Below are 21664 nucleotides of genomic sequence, written 5' to 3' on the forward strand. Positions count from 1 at the left end.
CTTTGAACAGATATAATGGCAAATATGTAGAACATAAACCAAAAGAAAATTCCTATTTTTTTTCCCCTTGGAGGATTTCTTAGTGTACCCCAGTTAATCTGGTACTACGTCTTCAATAATTACAGAGATCAAAAGAATACAGTATGTTGATTTAACCCAATTGGATGCATGCCCAGGTAGTTACAATCATTCAAAAGGAAGCGATCATAACCATGACAAAAGGTTGTCCGTTGACGTTTTTAATGGAAATTATGTTTATGCCTTCACATGATCCTGCTGTTAAGTCACTTGAAATTCTATTTCAGTTGACTGGCTTTAGGAGTCTTTAACATCTCTTTTTAGACATTTCAAAAGCATATATAGATAGACAGATAGATGGATAGATGGATAGATAGATAGATAGATAGATAGATAGATAGATAGATAGATATAATGCTCAGGTTTTCTTTTTGTCACAGTAATAGAGGTGTTCATTCATTCTATGCCTGGCATTGAGCTCATAGTTAGTGGTGCTGCTGTACTAGATCACATTTTACTGAGAGGTGTTTCTAATATTCTGTCACCCTCATGTATATAAATAGGGAGGGCAAAAAATTGGAAACACGTCAATATAATGTGGTCCACAACAAGAACACTGCAAACTACAACATCAATAATAAACATATAATTATAATTACATACAAACACACACAAACTGTCAGGGTAAGCGGGGAAACAACTCTGGGATGAAACAGTCCATCAGTCCATGATGTGAAAGGTGAAAAGGGAGAGGAAGGGAGAGGCAGGGAGTTGTGGGAGCAAATCAGGAAACAGCTGATGGATGTGTAGATTGCTGCTGGTCATCAGATTTACCTACTGAATTGTATCCAACTAAGGATGCAAAATACATACTGTCACCAGGTTTTATATTGTTCTTTGGGGCAAGGACCCAAATGGGTCATAGGCCTATTTTTAACAATATACTATATGTTTATACTATTGTATGTATAGTATAGTGTGTTATAATGTCCAGGTCCCAAACTAACATTAAAATGGCTGCAATAGTGTATATTGTGAGTAACAGGTGTATGTGGGCATTTGTACACATGCAGACACACAGCTGTCTAACAGACAAAGGGAAGTTTTTCCATCCAGTGCATTCAGATTACAAAGTGTATTTGGTGTTACCTTCGTTTGACAGAGGTATGTGTGTAACATGCATGCACACACAACTGCAGATTTAGGCATACATGTACACACAAACACACAGGTGTGCATTTATGCATGCATAGACATAAACACATGAACAAACACACACACATACACAGTGAGCACAGCATGGGGTAAACTATCAGATAGGGGATGTAGGTCGATTCAAAGTCACAGTGTCACATGGCATAGCCCTGCAGATATTTCCTGCACAGTTAATCTATCTGCACAATCAGTAGTCTATCCAATTGTCTAATTGCATGTGTATGCTGCACGTGTTTTTGGGACTGGACACACTGGTCATGTACAAGTTGGTCAGTGGCAGTTTTAGGAGTCTTGAACTCTTTTCAACATTTCTTTTGATCTGAGTCGTTATGAAATGTCCACAGTTCAAATTTGTATAAACTAGAATAATTATGTTTGTATTTTTGCAGATATTTTGAATACAACCACCTCCTCCACTGCAAATAATTACATATACTGAAAGATTTGATGCTAATTAAAATTTGGCAGATGGTAAAGTAATTAGTAAGCTGTCTGGCTTATGGCCAATTTTATGGACAATGTTTTTTAATACTATGACTGAGTATACTGTAATCACAGAGAGATCGGAAACAAAAACATGGTTGCAAACTTTTATGGATGTTTTTGTTTACCTCCAGCACCATTTAGAGTAATGTCAGTGTTCACAGCTGCAGGGTGGCTGTGGCGGAGTGCCCTGCTGCAAGCATCACTTCCAACAAGACAGACAGGGACAGCCCTGAAGCTGTGTACCATGCTGCAGTCTCACTGCCAGCCGGGCAGACAGACAGGCTCTCTCAGAAAATAAACATATGCACTTGGCTGAGACCTTACTGAAACTGAACAATGGTGTATGCGGGCCCGTGCCTCTGTTTGGTGGCAAAAAAAACAACAACAAAAGATGCCAATTTGCAAATGTAGGGAAGTTTAAAACTTAGCTGCTTGATTGAACTATCGTTAGCACAGCAGCGTCAAGCCAGCCATCAGACAGGACTGTGACTCAAGCACAAAACAAACACCAGACTCTTTACAAGGATGACTACCGTAACTACTAGAAAAATACAAAGTTTAACACCGTTAGCAGTGACACAGCTTTTCGTTTTTGTCGCACAGCTCCTTAGCGAAGTCAACCGAGGCCGCGCACACAACTACAAGGTCCATGCGTGTGTCTTGTGTGTTTTTCTTGCTTTAAAAAAAAAAGTTACTTACAGCACACACAAAGCGTAAGCCCCGTTGACACTCTCGCTGTCCCGCACCAGGAAGCTCCCGTCCCTCCCGGCCCGGGCCAGCAGCTCCTCGGCCGCAGCTCGACTCAGGTCCCGGTGATACCACATCGGCGGTGCGGGCCCCAGCGGAGACACCCCACCACCCCCGGCCATGGCCACAGCCCTTCAACCCGGCTCAGCTCAAGCTGCTTCCCGACTTCTCCCAAGCCTCCGCACGGACCTCCAGAGCAGAGTCGTAAGGGGGGAAATCCAGGGAGAGACCCGCAAGAGGCGAGAAAAGTTTCTCCGAGGTGAGCTGCGTTAGAAGTGCGGAAAAAACAACGACGACGGGGCAACAAGTTGTTAAATTGTACGCTGTTTGTGGCTGTTTCCTCAGTTCCTGAAAAGGCTCGCTGCCCTCCTCTCTCGCTTCCCAGTCCCACGGAAATCAGAGTATGTAAATCCACGCTGGAGACGGCGGCGAGCAGCAGAGACACCACGCGTTAATCGCAACACAACGCAATATATCCACTTTCCGGTTACCTACTTCAAAATGAAACCCCCTATTGATGGGTTACATTTTCGACGTTTTATTTTGAAGCTAAAGTTGTCGCACTTTGGGTCTATTTTTCCTAGCTCTTGCTGTTTTGACGCACCTAGGTTTAGGGGTAGAGATGAAGATAGCGGGATGGAGAGATAAAGATAGAGGGAGAAAGGGACAGAGAAAGAGGGACATTGGGGTGGACGGGAACAGGATATGCAATTGTTCCGTCCAGATGGATGAATCACCCAGGGCATTAATCTATCACTAAGGCTTAATCAGACAACCATAAGCAAGCCAGTCAAATTCACTTCACACACCTACAGTGTTATCTGCTACACTAATAACCGAGAGGACACCCTGCCTTTCCCCAGTCCAGTCTAGCATCATGGCAGAGCAGCTGACCCTCTCCAACCCATTTCTGTGAGCTGCAGCTTACATGGCCACACTTTATTGAACAGGCCAGACTAGTTGCTCAACACAAGCTCCAATCCTGTTATGCAATTTTTGTTTCCTTGCCAGACCACACACCAGCAAAAAGGTGTAAGTGTCCACCTAGGGGCCAGATTGGCAGACGGCTGCAAACAGAAGGCTGACTGAGGGTCTGGAGATCATTACACATGGCATTATTCTGCTGTTATGCCTCAGTTATTTTAAAATGTTCCAGCTACGCATTAAAAGGATGGATTTAAGCACATGGATGCACGCACACACAAATGCACACATACACAGGGAGGGAGAGAAATAGAAAGAAAGAGAGAGGGAGAGAGAGAGAGAAAGAGAGAGAGAGAGAGAGAGAGAGAGAGAGAGAGAGAGAGAGAGAGAGGTTTAAGACAGTGAGGTTTACAGTTAGAGAGGGTGGTGTGTGTTGCGAGTGACCTCAGAAAAGCTGTGTATTAATAGCTACAGGGATTGCTGCCACCCCCTTGCTATTTCTGGCTATGGCATCACACTGGGTATGCCTGTGTGTGTGTGTGTGTGTGTTTGTGTGTGTGTGTGTGTGTGTGTGCGCGCGCACACACACACACACACACACACAAACACACACACACACACAAGACTGTAAAACACACACAAGACTGTAACACACTCTAAAAGCATGTGGCTCTACATTATGTCTCCATGCAGAGATTATAAACTGTGTTACAACATGTCACATCATAATAAATTGTGGCTGCAAATCATCTACGTCCTACAAACATCTAGTTTCTTAAATTTTGTGAAAACATTTTACAATTCTGGTGTCCGGTCAATACTGAGAGTATGTAAAACATTGTACATGTAAAAGGTTGTAAAATGCAATAAGCTTAATAGGAAAATCACATTTTGGAGGTACAACGGTTGGCAGGACACTGAAAATGTCTGGTATTTGTTGAGCCTGCTTCAATTGTTCATTTGAACCTCATGGGTAATTTAAGTGCTACAGAAATGGACACCTTTATATGGTTCATACTTAAAAGATTGTTTTTCAAGATGAACTTCAGAGCACTAGTTCAGTTGACATCACTGTTCTTCCCCGAGGTATTGTTCGAAAGATATTTCCATAAAAGTTGTTTGGGTGTTTTCAGTGAAAAGGGAGTAATGATCCCAGTATTGCTGATCATCTGCCACCCATATATGACCAGGAGTGTTAGACATACAGTTGCTGCTTACAATAGCACATCTTGAAAAGAGACAGGAATCAATGGGGAGGGTTTAATATTTGAATCTGTCTGATCTCTGTTAAATGGTAATGTAACATTTTAATACACTGTAGCTACTGTAGACAACATCAGAGGTATCATGTTAAAAATCATTTGGTGGCATCATATACAGTAGCTCTGGTCTGCCATGGGCATTCATAAAATACACAAAGGTCGATAAATGCTTGTTTCAGACTTAGTGAAATAACCCTCGACCATTTTTGATCTGTGCCAGGTAGTCGGTGCAATGTCCTGTATACACACCTTGTGGCCAGCAGCCAATCAAAAGACTTCTTCAAAGACCTGATGGAAAACATACAAACTGAAAACAGACGTGGCATCAACAGACATATTCAAGCTCATGCCCTGCATACACACACAGACATCCTGAGACACACAAACACACATAAATAGAGGGGGAGAGAGAGAGAGAGAGAGAGAGAGAGAGAGAGAGAGAGAGAGAGAGAGAGAGAGAGAGAGAGAGAGACATAAACACACCCTTACACTTTCTCTCTCCCTCACGCACACACACACACACACACATAGGCAATGGAACCCCATAATTACTGAGCAGTGGAGGCTGCTAACCACTAGCTGGCCCAGCGTGGTCATGTGTCGCTGTGATCACTGGGGCCCGACATGCAGAGAAGTTATCCTTCAGTGAAGATCCTAGGTCAGTTTTACAAATTCCTCACCAAAGGTTTAATGTTATGAAGACGTTTTGAAGCTGATCCCTTGTCTGTGCTGAATAGAAACGTCACTCCAGAGCCTTATGAAGTGTGCCTGCCCTGTTTTTCTTGTTCTTTTCTTTTCTTTCTCCACACCACTTCTTTTGAATTCAGCCTGAGTTCGGTACGTGTACATTTTGATGATAAAATTAATCTTAGTATGGATGATGTTATTGTAACTGTATGACTACATTTTGGCTTTATGATTAGTTTCTCATATGCCTTGCTGATTTTATTGCAACCATAAGGCAGTGGGCAATGCACACTTTCTTTCCAATAGTCCATCACTGCTCAGTGTTTTAATGCCACTTCAGATTTTGCAGTGAAAACAAAGAGGAAAGAGAAGACAGATGTGACAGGATAGCGGAGTTAAATTTCGAGCCCATTTAATCACAGTGCATGGAGAGGTTTCCAAGCCAGCACGCTGTGGCTGTCTGATAGACACAGATAGGTTTTGTGGTTGGCTGCACTGGGAGGCTGAGGAAATTTCAGGGATTGGAAATGAGAAACATGAGAAAGGATAAGAAAAGAGGAAGGAACTTCAAAAACAGAGAGGTGGAGCTAAACAAGTATGAAGACAGATAAACTACCCAGCCCCCGGGGTCAGTTGAGGAAAAAAGGTTCCATTCATCAGAAATATTATCAGTTTTCCACAGATTTAGAAATCAAATCCTATATTTATGAAGCTTTCTGGAAATGGCATGTTTTTACAGCTGTTTGTTCTCACTCAGATACAGAGATGAAAAGATGAGCCCTGATGGATAGTGGTTTTTAGACATCTGGAGACAAAGAAATTCTGCATGTTCTTATTATTACAGACAAAATGCTCTAATGGACCTTGGAAAATCTCTTTGCGAAATTTAGTTTGGATGGGTGCAGGACTTAATGCCTTCATGAAAATCACAGCAGAATGATCCAGTGACAGAAAACTCAATGTCAAATTCATTTGGAGATTTATTTTCTTTACTTTTATGATAAAGAATATCAAACAGCCTTCACACTTGGCCGAGGACCCTTCAATTCAGTGCAAAGAGGAATCATTAACAACTGATATAAAGTCCTTCATAATAATGTGTGACAAATGCAGTTTAATACTGACTTTTCCATGTTGTCTCTTGGTGGCCTGAGAGTTTTCATCTAGTCATGGCAGGGAATTTGCTCTTTATATTGGATCTTAAAGGAATATTCCAACAATTTGGGCAAAATACTCTTTTTCCGACAAACCCAGACTGAGATGTTTGATAATATTTTCACCAATTATCCAAACTGGGCCTGCAAGTCAGAAGAAGTGTCTGAGGAAGGCTGACTTTAAATCAGTTTATGACATGTATATGGCACTTTGATGTGACCAGTGTTCCTAGATTGATAGTGCTACTCTGATAAGACTTATGAACTTGAAACCACATAGACAGACAGAGTGTCTTTACCATGGTGGTTATCATATCATCAGGATACTCAGATACAGAAATGTCAAATTATCACAACATGGCAGACGTGAACAGAGACACAACACAGTCACAGCTGTCTTTGGCAGTGATTGTTTTAATCAGTACGCGATTACAGAGAAGGATGTGGCAGCCAGGAGGAGCAGCGTTGTCAAAGCAGAGCTTTGTTGCTGCCGAGCGCTGTTAAGGTAGTACTGAGCCACCTTCTTGTTGGGGTTTTCTCCAGTGAACCACATCTGCATGCAGCGGCCTGAGCTTTTGGACAGGGTGGTATACTGGAAGGAGTTGGACCAGATCTCTTCACACATGGACTTGGGTGTGGGGTAAACTTCGGTCCATTTCCTGCACCTGCTGCCTTTAGGGCATCTGTTATGCCCTGAGAGGGAGACAGAAAGACAGAGTGAGAGGGGGATCCAGTCAGACAGACACTCACTCAGTCAGAAAGACAGGCAGACACACTCCATTTCAATCCTTAGCAACAGTCTATATCACATCCATTACACAGTACACTTTTTTTTTGTTCCCTCCATGAGCAGCAGAGACTTGAACAATGTAACCTCACTTAATTTCCAAGTTTTAATTGCTCTTTATTTTGTGGTTTTATTTCCATTTTTCAATTAATTAAAGAAAGCAGATTGTGAGATATCAAATTAGACATTTTGGACTTAGGATGGCGCTAGAGGAAAGTTAATGGGGTCATCAAAATCACAAGTAATCTTCCTTCCAAAGGAGTATGAACACACTAACCAAATATCCAAGCAATCGACTGATTAGATTTAGTGATATTTCATGTATAGTGATATCTCATCTGACATTTATGCGGTAGAAGACAGGTCATAAGGTCATCAAAACTGAGAGGGTTTGTCCCCAGGGGAGCATGAATATGCTCGCTAAATTTCAAAGCAATCTTCCCAATAGATTGTGAGATATCAAATTTCTCATTTTGGCCTGAGGGTGGCGCTGGAGGAAAGGTCATGGCGTCACCACAGTCAAGAGGAAGCTTCCTTTGGGTAGAATTTATTCATTAGATGACTTATTTTTACTTATTCGGTTATTTATCTCACCAAATATCATGGCAATACACTAATAAAAAAACATACATTTGTAATATCTTGTGTGCTAAGTTGACATTTTGGCCTGAGGGTGGCTCTAGAAGAAAGGTCATAAGGTCATCAAAATTAAGAAGGTTCCTCCTCTGCAACTCTTGAGTGAGCATGAATGTGCTCACTTTATTTCATGGGAATCTGCTGTGTAGTTTTCAAGATATGTTGCCTTGCAGCAAAGTGTTGAACAGACGGATGGACAAACAGACACATCCTGAGGCCTCGCCTGCCAGTTGGGCAAAAAGTAACTCAGTATACTTTAAGTCTGAGTACATTTTAAATAAGCTACTTTGTACTTTTGCTTTAGCAAATTTTTAAACCAGTACTTGTTATTCTAGGTACATAGAATATACCCAAATAACAAAACTTCTACTTGAGGACCTGAGAATCAGAACCAATGTTATATTCCTCAATTGTGTGTTGAAGGAATTTGATTTAGATGCATGAAAAACTTGTCAACCAGCAACAAGGTTTACAAATACACATTAGCCTTGTGTCCTTCAGTGATATAGGTTATGGAAAAAAGTGCAGGTAGCAGCTCCTGAGGGCACAAATGTCACTCTTTTGAATCATACGGTACCTCACAATGCACAGTTATGTGCCACCTTTATGAGGAAGTTGTCCCTTTCTGCACTTGACAGAGTCATCAAGTTGAACTGGATTTCACCCACAAAGTTTGTTTGAAAGTCCCAGGGTCTTTTGCTCACCTGTGCTCCAATCCCATCCATAGTGCCAGTTGTTCTTGCAGGTGAAGTCATTCTTGCAGTCCTCCCACCAGCTGTGGCAGTCCTCCATACACAGAGGCACATTCAAGATGCGCTCTTTTCGCCAGCTCTGGTCCACCTACACACAGAATAGAGTAGTTTATAATAAAATATACTGAGCATTGATGTTTGTTGGAATTAAACTCCTTAGTCTGGCAGCAGTGATGGATTGTTCAATTAGATGACTTACAAAGGGTCTTCAAAAATGAAATGGAGCATATTAGCGAGTCTACATTTATAAAAAGTAATTAGTCTGTGACAATTTATTATTGAAAACCACAACAGCACAACAAGAATATTCTTTATAGCAACATATTAAGTTACTCTGATAAGGTGTGTCTGTTTTCCATGGCTGTCTAGCGATGCAAATGCACACACTCATGGAGATGGAGAGAATGAACATGCACAATACACACTTCCTGTATCCAGGGGCCCAAATGCGGTGAGCACTCATAGAAGCACGTGTCCTGGATGAAATGTTTCAAGCACCCGGGGCTCATGATGCCACAGTGGTTCCAGGTAAAGTTGTACAGGTAGGAGCTCTCCAGATGGGCTGTCTCAGTGGTGTTACCTGTGCAGCATGCATTGTCACGCCACGGGGAGCACTGACAGTAAGAGAAAGAGGGAAGTGAGTGTATTACTACAGTATTGCTGTGGGTACATGGAGTTCCAAGGACACAGTTTTAAACATACTGCTCAGGTGGGGAAGTCACGTGCTCTGTTTCCAACTGGGACACCAAAAGTCATTGCTGAGGCTGGCTAATAATAGAAAAAGTCTTTTATGCAACTTATCCTAACATGTCTAGTGTGAGGGTGGGCAGCGGGAACATGATCAGCATCTTTAGAGCAAGTTCTTTAGACTGTTGTGTGGGAACGTTTTAATCTCCCAGCACAACACCAGTGAGTCCCAACAGTTTTTGATAGCATAATCTCCAAGGACGTTCTCGGTCATTACCTGGCTGAAAAGTTGTCCCTCGGGGCCAGGCTCTTCTTTATGGTGTTTGGCATCCATACACATGTTGAGTTTGTCCAGAGACAGAGCACCGCTGGACAGGAGCAGCAGCAAGGCCACGACACCCAACATACTGTAGCTCTGCAACAGGGAGGCAGTGACATATGAAAAACTGTTCTTTTAATATTTCAGAAATGATTCTCAGTTGCCTCCAAGGATTATTTGACAGAAAACAGTGGTGCCTGGAAACATGAGGGGGTGGCATGAAACAGCCTGACTCACAATCATGAAATTACAAGTGTATGGTGCGGGAATCACCCGACTAATTCACTGACACATGTGTTATTATATTTTTACATCATGGCAGCTAACTCACAATTTTTTTCAGCTACTATGGAAAGAACAATGATGTGTTGAGGAGTCAGATAAGGAGAGAATAACATCTGAGTCATTCTATAATTAGGGGTACATTTCATGTCAACCAAAAAGTGAAGAAATCAGTTTTCTATTTTGATAAATAATCTAGTTATTTCCATAATATACCCTCTAAATGCACTAAATTACTAAATTGCCAAGCTTAAGCTCTAATGATTTTTAAAAAATATTTTATAATGTAAATATACATTTGATTCATTACTTTGTCAACTGTGTTACGGACAAATGCTGTGTCATATAAAACATGAATGACGTACTCCACATTTCGTATTTCTTTACTAGGGGTTTTGAAGTTGTCTGTGTAACTGATTTGAAAATATGAATTTTGAGCTTCATAATAGATGTTTTGTGGGCCCCTTTCAGGAAGGATTAATATTTTTTTCAACGTAAATCCAAATTACACTGAATTTGGAGTTATTCACCATCCTTATGTAAGACTTCCTTTTCTGGGGATATTCCCCATCTTTTTCTGTTTTACAGTTTACCCAACATTTAAAAGATTTATGACACAAAAACCTCACGTAACACAGTTGACAGACAAAGTAACACAGTTGACAGGATTAACACAGTTGACAGGACGCATTAGTAGAACAAGGGAAACCTATGTTTAAAATGAAACCTTTTGATTCCACAAATTTAAGTGTCATATGCAGTTAAGCTGATGAGTTCAATTTCAATGGAATCGATTAAAAGACATTACAACAGTAAACAGTAAAGTCTCTCTGTCTGCAGTGGATGGTTGGACCACCCAGAGGGGCTGCACACAGCAGAACAAAGATGATGAGATAGTGCAGTCAGGTCTCTCAAGGAGGACTCTCCTGTGCAGGTTTCTTATGGTGTCATTTAAGAACCTTTTCTGTTTCTTTATCTTCCTTCTTGTTATTATACTTGCTATTGAACTTTGTTGCGTAGTTTATATCATAGGGATCTATATGTCAACTTGGCAAGTGATATCCCACTGTGGCTCTGTTGGTTTCTTGAAATTGCAAGGGTCTCCTGAATTCTTTTTTTGAACTTCTTGTTTTTTCAGGATACTTCCTGACACCAAACCTGCGATCATGTGGCTAGTTTTTTGTGTTTAATGTATTGGTACTTTTTGCTGATGCTGTCCACTAGGGCATGATGGAAAATTAAAGTTTTCTGCACTTCTCTAGACACAGGAATCCTTCCTAACAGGCATTGGGTTTTTGATCTGGGTGTTTCTGAAGCTTGCTGTGGTCTTGCACATCTTTTTCTGTATTTGTTGTTTTTTCTTTTCTGTTTTTTGAGTGATTCTTTCAGAGCCTTAATCTCCCTGAATAACATGGACTCCCTTCTCTTTATTTTCTTCCTTCCAGCACTCCTCTGTCTGAAGTGATACACAGATAATTTCTTAATTAATTATGTGTTCTATGCTTACTGAACAGAAAAAGCTGTTACACTTGTCTTTCCATTATTATTTCATAATTAAATCTATTGTTAAACATTTCAATAAATGTCTACCTTATCAATATGTCAATAAATCTCTACCTTGACATCTGAGGTTGTAGATTAACTTCAGGACTCTGGGGTGGAGTAATCTGGTTCTCTGTCACTCTCTTTCTCTCTCTGCTCTGGCGATGGGCTCTTCTCCAATAAGCTTGTTTCCTTCTCTTCTCCCTCTCACTTAAATCTTTCACTGTCTTCACCTTCCCTTGTTTTTTGTTCTCATGCCACTTCTCTCTGTGTTTCTTTAAATATACAGCCCTTCTCACAGGATCAGCATTTCGCTGAGCCCTGTACTGTCACAGTGGAGATAGACAGGAAGGGCAGGGGAGAGAGGGGATGACATGAAGCAAAGGACTTGAGGTCGGATTCGAACCCCGGGGATGAGGTGCGCGCTCTTTACCGGTGAGCCACCTGTATGCCCCACTCTGTATAATATTATCTTTAATATTATGTAAGGATCATTTCAAACCACTGAATCATATCAAAATCATTCATACTCCATGAAATCATTGTGAAATATAAGCATAAACTATGATAATAAACTACCAACACTGACAACCGTGTTAATCCCCTTCAGGTGTGCTACAGGTGAGTGAAGATACAGTTGACAGGTAACTCAGTTGACATTTCAGCCATTTTAAGACCTCATGCTGACTGCAGACTTTGGGCCTGTCACCACATGGCCTTGATCAACTCATATTTTCCTACACTTTCTCTACATTTTTGTAAATACAACATTTAAAGCGAGTTCACGGGAACATGTGGATAACACAGCTGATGATCAATTAGCTCGCTCTATGTGCACACAGTAATACTGAATAATAAATACTGAAGAGGAAGGGAAACTTACCACACTGTCTTTAGATTTCCCTCCCTGAAGGAAGTGCCACCATGTGATGATGGGCACGTGACTTTGGAGCAAACCATTGCTGATTTATAGGGGCTTTTTCAATGGGTAACACAGTTGACAGAGATTTCTTGCACACACACAAAATGTATAATTTAATATACATAAATGGACCAAATAGTTTTAAAAACACCTTCCTCATGTTTTAATAATTATTTTAGACCAATAATTCAGAAAATTACATACAAAAACATGTATTTTAGTGTTATTCGGAAGAGCAAAACCTGACATTTAGCAAATTGGACAGCACAAAAACAGCAAATTCAAATATAAAATATGAGTTTTCTGCAAAATAAATAATGGGACCTGTTGACTTTATGTATTAAATTAAAGAGAATTTTGCCCTAATATAAAATTGATCATTGCTTGAGGTGAATATTTAGTAAAATTGATAAATACAGCCCATGGACTTGGTTGTACCCCTAATTATAGAGTGAGCCATCTATGAATCATTAAATAATATAATAACTATATCAGAATGGTAATAAATAAATAAATAAACAACTAAATCAGCTTATGTTGGTGGGTTAACCCCTCAGAATAAATGCATGTCTTTCTCTATCTCATGTAGAATGATAATACTGACTTTGTATGAAAGTCCGCAAAGAAGACATTAATACATATAAACTACACACAATAAACTCCATGAGTGTAACAAACAGTAAAACAGTTGAAAGTTGTCCCACTGTGAGGAATCAAATTATATATATACATTTCAAGAGGAAAAAAAAACTCAGATGGTATACAATTTTCAATGATCAATAGTCATTAAAGCCAACAATATATGTTACTAAACTGTTTTGATATTGGAAACATATCCATAAGTGAATATTTCCTTAAGAAGTAATCACTCGTCCATCTTCTTCACTCAGCAGAGACTGGAAACTAACACCACAGAACAAAAACCTGGGTGATGTAGCATTTTTTTATAGGTAAAGAAAAATAAAAACTGATTCACAGAGCAGAAGAAGAGGAGATCTACAAACAACTACGGGAGGAATCATCTTACCCTCTACGATCTCTGGATGAGTCCTTCGTGAAGTGATGATCCAAAGAGACTGCAGCCCTCTGCCTCCTCTGACACACTTCTGAAGTCTAAACAATTAAAAAAAAACAAAAACAAAACTCTGTGCGTTTGTCTGTGTGCTTGTGAGACGAGTTTCATTGAAAATAAATATGCCCTAAAGTGGGTGAAATGTGAATAACTGCAGAATCATCAATTAATATGTTTCTAAAGACCAAAGTCTCTCTGAATGGTATGTGTGTGTGTGTGTGTGTGTGTGTGTGTGTGTGTGTGTGTGTGTGTGTGTGTGTGTGAGAGAGAGAGAGAGAGAGAGGTGGTTCACATGTTTTACTATCATAAAAGTTGAGCCTTATCTCAAGGACTTCCCACACACCTCTCTCTCTCTCTCTCTCTCTCTCTCTCTCACACACACACACACACACACACACACACACACACACACACACACACACACACACTAGCTCATAGTAGTTTATGGTGGCCATTGAAATGGCAACATGACCTAGTGTGAAGTGTTGTTATTGATAAAAAAAAAAAAAAAAAAAAGAAGTCATCATTAATAATCACATGACCTTGCAACAGGAAGAAGAAACAGGCAATAGGCTCCCTGTATCTCTGTTTATAGATTTGGAAGGGTCATTTGTTGAAATGCACCTTCATTTGGGTGATGATTTTTTTTTTTTTTTTTTTTTTTTTTTGCGTGCAACCTCTCAGAAGTTTTGTTATTGCTGACTCAGAAGACATAGGCCTTATGGTATATTCATGCAATCCTGGTTTCCATTACAGAGTCAAACAGTGCAGGCCAGAGGCTAACTTAAATGCTTCAAATAAATGGTATTTATTGCTCCTTTCTTCAGAGGGGAAAAAAACAGCTCTTCTGGTCTCATTACATCAAAAATTGTTTTAGTAGTCTGCGTCCTGCTGTGGGTTAAAAAAAAAAAAAAAAAAAAAAAAAAGCTGATGGGTGCGGAGGGACATGGGAATTTTGAATCCCTAAGAGCCACCATTAGATCTTTATCTCTCCTGCGTGAACGTGTATTATTTTTATTAACTATTTATTTCATTTACATTCATATATCACTGGATTTTCCCTTTTATTTGCTCAGTGTCACCTTGTTAAAAGCAAAGCGGAACCTTTGTGACGTGAAGCACGGGGCCACGGATTTCGGGGAACATTTATAGGTGAACACTAGCAGTTTCCGGCTGGATTGTTTTGAATTTATTGAAAGCCGGGACGAGCTACTGGCAGGTAAAATTAACGCCCGAGTTATATGTTGTTGTTGATGTTGTTTTATTATTATTGTTGTTTTTTGCAGCAATCCGCCATGGCTGTGAAGTTACTGTTTGTGCCCGGCCGTCATCTCGCAAAGGAAAGCTTGGGAAGAAAATTTCCACGAGTCTAGTGCTAGCCTTAACTTTTAATTTTGTCGATTGAACATAATACTTTTCCTTCGATGAAGAGCATGGAAGCATTATGTAGGAAAGAAGGTGGTGTGTTTTGAGTGAAGACCCGCGTTTAGACATAAAAACTGGCATCACATCACATAACTCTTCATACACATGTTCAACACTAAGAAAAGACTTTTGTTACTGTGTCTTTTTTTCCTAGAATGGCGAAGGCACGACCCAGTTGACTTAAGTTCATTCTCTACAACCTCTCCCTAATCCTAATCATAACAAACCTGTATCTAACCGTAAACATAACCAGTAAGCCAAAATGGCTACTCAAAATATGAAAAAAGAAAAAAAAAAATGATGTCGCCCTCCTTAGGAAAATAGCAATCAGTGAAGCCAAAGATGAATTTGTGCTTTGGTGGACTGATAAATGTTTTTGTATACGTCCAACTCTTTGAATTGTCATGTTTTTGTATTTAACTGTGGTTAACATTAATGTTACATGAATCTCGCTCATAGCTGAGTGTTTTTTTGTGTCCCTGTGTGTTGGCCAGCCGGGCGGAGATGTCCACTCTGTTTCCGTCCCTGTTTCCTCGGATAACAGAGTCTCTGTGGTTCAACTTGGACCGGCCCTGCGTGGACGAGACCGAGCTGCACCAGCAGGAGCAGCAGCACCAGACCTGGGTGAGTGTCTGTATCTAAAGTGCAGAATACACGTGCAACCATTGCACCCAAATTGTTGCAAACACTGCTTCTCTCACACACAAATTCACACATTCATTTAATGTATACAGGCGGGTGACAAATGAAAGTAAAAACCAACATCAAGTGTCTTAGTAAGGTGTGACGAGGCCACCAGGACAGCTTCAGTGCTCCTCGGCCTAGACTCTGAAAGTCTCTGAACTCCACTGGAGGTATGGAGCTCGGTTCTTCCAAAAGATACTGTACATAGAAAGAGGTGTAGTGCATAAAACACTCATTACAAAGAGAAATGCACATTTGACACCACAGACCACATCTGCAGAGGTGTGGAACAGGTGATTTGGTCAGATGCTTCTTCATATTCTGGACTAGTGGCTGAGTGCATGTGTGGTGTTAACCAAGAGAAAGCTACAGGCCTGAATATTGGACCCCGACAGTGAGGGGCTCTGCTGGCTCTGTTATGACATGGGGGGCATTTTCCTGGCTTGGTTCTGGTCCACTCTTCCTCTTAGAGGGAAGGCTCACTGCAAATCAATACAAAGTTATTCTGAGTAATCACCTTTATCCTGTGATGAAACATTTCTTTCCTGATGGGACTGATCTCTTCCTCATCCACAGGGCACGAGGCCTCACTGAATGGTTTGATGAGGATGAAAATGATCTAAATCACATACTGTGGCCTTTGCACTCACCACATCTAAACCCATTTAAACACCTATGGGAGATTTTAGACCAGTGTGTTTGACAGAGTTCCCCACCACCATCATCAAAACACCAAATGAGGGAATATATCTTGGAAGAATGGAGCTTCATCCCTCCAGTTGAGTTCAGAGACTTGGAGAATCCACCACTGAAGCTGTTCTGGAGCCAGCACCTTACTGAGACATTTAATATTGTTTTTTCGTTTAATTTGTCACCTGTCTATAGCACGTGTCCATCCACAATCACTAACATGTTTGCCCATGCACACGACATTCACAAAAATTAATATGCACAAAAAATATTAGCTAAGTCGAGAGAGACTCTGTATGGTGTGTTTTGCCTCTTTGTCTCAGCTACAGAGCATTGCTGAGAAGGACAACAGCCTGATGCCCATTGGGAAACCCATCTTTGAGGTATTTACATGGCCTTTAACACATTATGGTATGGATTTCTGCAGCAACGATCTCAACAGATCAATTTTTAAGAAGCAAATTGAAAGTAACCAGCTGTTATGACCTTTGCTCTGCCACAGTAAGAAACTCGTAAACTGGCTTTAGGGATGGGAATCAACAGGGAACCTCTGAGACAATAAGATTCACAATACTTAGGTGCTGGTTTGATATGTATTGTACGTTTCTGTAATTAATGTAATTTTATTTTACTATATTGTTTGATTCTGGAGCACTTTTTTCAAACCCTGCAGCGTTGAAAACAGCTGAATCATACTTCCAAAGACCATTATCATGAGCACATCAGTCCAATTTACTGCAGACCTAAAGATAGAAACAAACAGCACAACAAAAACCGTGTGGTGTATTTTCTTGAGCAGTTATAATAATATAGGTTAGCATGTTGGTGGTGTTACTTGACTTTCCTGTGACAGTTTGCATACAGCGATGCTCATGTCTAACTCATCGTTATCTTCTAAATTATTACAAAGTTCCTCCAAATTTGGTTTTACAGTGTGGAAGTACAGCATTAATTTCTGCTGGCACTGTGTTTTCGAGGCACTGTGTTTTCCATTTCAGCCTTTAATTCCTGTGATGATATGATTGATTTCCACGGATCTGCGCCAGCCACCCAGAAGTAAATGTTTGTTTGAATAGGCCCATCTGTTCCATTTTTGCACCTTGAATAAAATAAAAATATGTTTAAAATAAGGACAAAGTTAATCAATTGATCCAGGATCAGCAGGGAAATATAAAAATTAAAAAATAAATAAATAAATAAATAAAAATATTTTTAACTGAATCAATTTTTTCCCATCCCTAACTGCCTAAAACTTGTAATAACACTCTGCATAGGAATAACATAGAGATATCTCTGCTTGTGTTTCCCTGATGTAAATACTTCAGAAGAGATGTAAATATAAAAAGTAACTAATTCATACCCCTCAAACCATCAAACACCATTTATTGTCATAAATTTTTTGCCTTTTATATGAAAATGTGTCTTTGTAGCAAACATTTGATGAGGAGGAAGAGGAGGATGATGAAGATGAGGAGGACAGTGAGGAAGACTCTGAGGATGAGGAGGACATGCAGGACATGGATGAGATGAACGACTACAACGAGTCACCTGATGATGGTGAAATCAACGAGGTCAGAGTCCCACCGATCTCGGTCATTACAATGTTTTCCCTCTGATTGAGCTGCTATGTGGCTGCTCAGTTGAGCAGTTAGTAAAGTAGTGGGAGGGTTTTGCTAAATCTTAATTACTAGAACCCGTTATGCTCAAAGGGGTTATTATTGCAAAACGTCATTCTACAACGTCTCCAGGCACGAGTAGTTTTTGTTTTTATGGCGTGAGTCAATATCAGTATAGAGTGCCATTGAGACTTCCCAGTGTCACACAAAAAAAGATGAGATTTTCCACTGAACTCCATATCCATTGTATAAAGTAGACCTTAAGCTGTTAGAAATGCATGTTGGTCAAGCTCCTGCACATTTTATAAATTGACTGCAAGCACAGAAAGTACAAGCGAATTGCAAAATGTGTCCACCCTGTCATGGGACAGTTTCTAAATAGAGTAAATATGTTCTAATCATATATTGATTACAAAATGTACATTTTCAGAAAGGTATTTGGTCCCTCATTCAGGAATATATTTTATTTTCTGGAAAACATCTCTCAAAAATACAGAAATTATGGAAAAATATGTTTGTATATGTAAAATCTGTGAAAGTTGTACTTTCTTTTCTGAATAAACTCTATAAATAAAGGTATCTGGTCAAACTTTGAAATAATACTGTTTGGCCCTAATCTCTTCAGAGCAAAATCACACAAAAGGTTTTGATAACTTGTGAAAATAATTATTTATTCACATAAAACATGAACATGATGGGGTGGACAATGATATGACGGGGTGGACCTTGGCATGACAGGGTGGACAATAGTGAAGTGCCTCATGTATATTTAAAGGAAACAATGTTATGGTTTTGTCAACAAATTTTTTTTGTCAAAACATGGCTTTTTTCACCTAGTGTATTTTGAATTGTGCACATTTGGAAATGACACTCAACAACAGCAAAAATAAATAAATAAAACCTCCAACTAGACGAAAAAACAAGATTGATATAAACAAAACAAAAACATGTTGGTCCCTAAATGTAGGCCTACCACAAAAAGTATAAACATAGGTATCCTTTCAAATGGTTTCTTTCTCTGCATATGTTTTGTCTTCCACTTGACTTCTGGAACACTGAAAAACCTATAAAACTGGACCAGAACCAAGCCAGGAAAATGCCCCCCATGTCATAGACTTGATGACGGGGTGGACGTTTCTGGCTGAAGTTTGCATTTAATGAGCACATGGTGGGCCATTAGCTAGCAACATGTATCAGTTAGGAAGGTGACTGTGTATACTTTAACAAACATATTTTGAATTTCTGAAAAGCATTTATATAGATTCATATTTTGCAATGACAGGGTGGACACATTAAGATTGAACACATTCAAGTTCAATCATAAAATGATGAAAATGTCAAAATATAAATGTTGATACGTACTCTCTCTGCAGGAGCTATTCTTCACTCCATTTGTAAAAGACAAAGCAGTGGTAGTGATGTCACTGATTACAGCTGGTGGTTTCTTATAGTGGCAGTAACCACCTAATGACGGGGTGGACAGCAAATCCAGGGACACATGCAAAACGTTTATTATTATTATGAAATTAGACCATAAATGATCCAATTGACTCATTTTATTCAAGTACTTGATGAGAGCAACAAGAGCATGTAGAAGGTTTGTACATTGTATATCATTTATCTACTTATTTCACTCAGTGAAGTTAGTAGAGAGGAGTTTGGGACATGGCAAAATCACATGCATCTAATCATAGAACATTTTTTTTAAATATGAAAAACACCCTTTTAAAGATGTATCTCTGTACCAATGTGTGTTTAAATGTTTGGCCATTTATAATAAACCCTCAGAGTTTTGTTATTTTGCAAATTTTTCATGAAAAGTGAGTGATTTCTGCCCGGGACACCAAATGGTACCCTATATTGATATTGACTCGCATATATGACGAACTCTGTAGGTATTAAAGTCTCTTTATTTCTCTGACCTTGTAGGACTTGACAGTTAATGATCAAGCCATCTAGAGTGCATGGTAATGCGAGAGGGTTGTTAAAGTTGTGTAATGCAGTTGTAAACGGTGGGTGTTAAAATACTTGTGCACTGAGGCAAGAGGTTAATTTTGAAGCTCAACTACTCTGCAAAACCTGGATATACATTTTCTGAAGTCTGAAATCTATCTATCTATCTATCTATCTATCTATCTATCTATCTATCTATCTATCTATCTATCTATCTATCTATCTATCTATCTATCTATCTATCTATCTATCTATCTATCTATCTATCTATCTATCTATCTATCTATCTATCTATCTATCTATCTATCTGTCTGTGCATACTTAATAACTTATAATTGAGTGATTCTTACTTGTGTGCTGGTGTCTTCTTAAGTTTAGTTGTTGCTTCCTAAACAGAAACATCTTTGTGTTTTTTCTCTCTGGCTTCATCTGTCTGGCAGGTGGACATGGAGGGAGCAGACCAAGACCAAGACCAGTGGATGATTTAAACCAGCGGACTTTTCTGTGTGTGACGCTAGGTTTACACCGTCTGTTGAGAGCCAGACTACTGTATGTTAGGTCTGTGGTGCAGATCTGTTTTAATGTTTGTGTTGACTGGAAAATATGTAAAATAATCAAAATCAATGCTTGTAGGTATAAGAGGTACATGAGGTAAATCCAGTTGCCCGAAATTCAAGTGGGAACTAATTATTGTTTCTGCTTGGCACAAACTCACAGTGTTAGACAAATACAGAGGTCGCGGTGTCAAGATGCTGTCCTTGATGTGTGTTTGTGCATTTATAAGATTACCCTGAGTTGTGTGTTTGAATTTGTTTTGTTTTGTTTTTGCAGCAAAGTGTGAGTCTGACACACTTAAAAGAACTATTTAAAGCCGTTAAAGACCCCTCACGACAAAATCCCAAACGCAAAGCCATTCTTGTCCTCTCCTATGAAACTGCAGCCACACACACACACACGCACACACCATGGCAACAGTGCACATGGCCCTTTAAGGGCCTCAGTCATCTCTCTGATTTGAACTTTGACTTGGCTGTATCTTCAGTCATGTATCACATCTCAGAGTCTCCACACCACCGACTTGTGACAACAGCAGCTCAGCCAGCTCGTCCACCTCTGGATGTGCTGATTTCATAGAATTATAATTATCAAAACTGTCTTGAAGTGATAGTTTTAATAATTCATAGTCTTGTAAATGAGCATTATTTATGTAAGGACAACACATCAGTTCTCTGAAATACATTTTAATTATGGTTTGTAACTCCTGACAGTTGGTATATTCCAACACTGTCCAGAGCCAACTAAATAGAGATACAAAGCTAAAGTTTAAAAGCAAGTTTAAAAAAAATTTATTTTTGGATGCTATGTCCATAACTAACTCGGTGCCCATTTAGTGTTGCTTTTGCATGGTGCTCAGCGTTCCCGTGACAAACACCCAGAGATAAGGTTAATAGTTAGCAAACTATAATTTCACAATCAAGTCAAGGTCAACCATAAGTTCACCCACATCTGCTTTTCATGAATCATGAAAATCCTTCCTCTGCTGAACATTTACCTGTAGTAAACTACAGAAACAGAGGCATCCTGAACTCAGATGAAATATAACCATGGTGTTTTGCATAAAACTTTAGGTGAATTTGTTGTTCACAATCATTTTGTAAATGGTTAATTATTTTTGTTTAAATAAACATCTTGTTTATAGACAGTGGCCTTGGGCTAATTTATTGGGCTAATGTGTTTGCTGTTAAAAAAAAAATTTATTTATTCATTTTTAACCCAGCAGGTGGTGCTGGAGATCATAGTAAAA

At 39.5% G+C, this 21664-nt stretch overlaps 3 protein-coding genes across 4 annotated transcripts in view; 1 reads left to right on the forward strand and 2 right to left on the reverse strand.

The window, feature by feature from the left end:
* inppl1a (inositol polyphosphate phosphatase-like 1a) overlaps positions 1–2897 on the reverse strand; it is a 39971-nt gene extending 37074 nt beyond the window's left edge. Inside the window, exon 1 of the mRNA XM_030067936.1 lies at positions 2419–2897. Within this exon, the coding sequence (XP_029923796.1) occupies positions 2419–2588 (170 nt within the window). The 5' untranslated portion in view covers positions 2589–2897. The remainder of the gene's footprint in view (positions 1–2418) is intronic.
* A 3752-nt stretch (positions 2898–6649) lies between these two features.
* folr (folate receptor) lies at positions 6650–13625 on the reverse strand. 2 transcript variants are annotated; one of them, XM_030067940.1, is made up of 5 exons: positions 12382–12451; positions 9633–9770; positions 9094–9282; positions 8621–8756; positions 6650–7186 (listed from the first exon to the last, which is right to left on the reverse strand). In XM_030067940.1, exons 2-5 carry the CDS (start codon positions 9759–9761, stop codon positions 6912–6914), a joined length of 729 nt encoding a protein of 242 aa, XP_029923800.1. In that variant the 5' UTR covers positions 9762–9770; positions 12382–12451; the 3' UTR covers positions 6650–6911. The 2 variants fall into 2 exon arrangements, with proteins under 2 accessions (XP_029923800.1, XP_029923799.1); XM_030067939.1 differs by lacking the exon at positions 12382–12451 and adding an exon at positions 13448–13625 and having other exon boundaries at positions 6651–7186.
* A 985-nt stretch (positions 13626–14610) lies between these two features.
* Positions 14611–21564, forward strand: anapc15 (anaphase promoting complex subunit 15). Its single transcript, XM_030067941.1, has 5 exons — positions 14611–14711; positions 15412–15541; positions 16615–16674; positions 17722–17862; positions 20301–21564. Exons 2-5 carry the CDS (start codon positions 15422–15424, stop codon positions 20346–20348), a joined length of 369 nt encoding a protein of 122 aa, XP_029923801.1. The 5' UTR covers positions 14611–14711; positions 15412–15421; the 3' UTR covers positions 20349–21564.
* The last annotated feature ends 100 nt before the right edge of the window (positions 21565–21664 follow it).

The sequence above is a fragment of the Myripristis murdjan genome, chromosome 13 (assembly GCF_902150065.1).
Source record: "Myripristis murdjan chromosome 13, fMyrMur1.1, whole genome shotgun sequence".
NCBI lineage: Eukaryota > Metazoa > Chordata > Actinopteri > Holocentriformes > Holocentridae > Myripristis > Myripristis murdjan.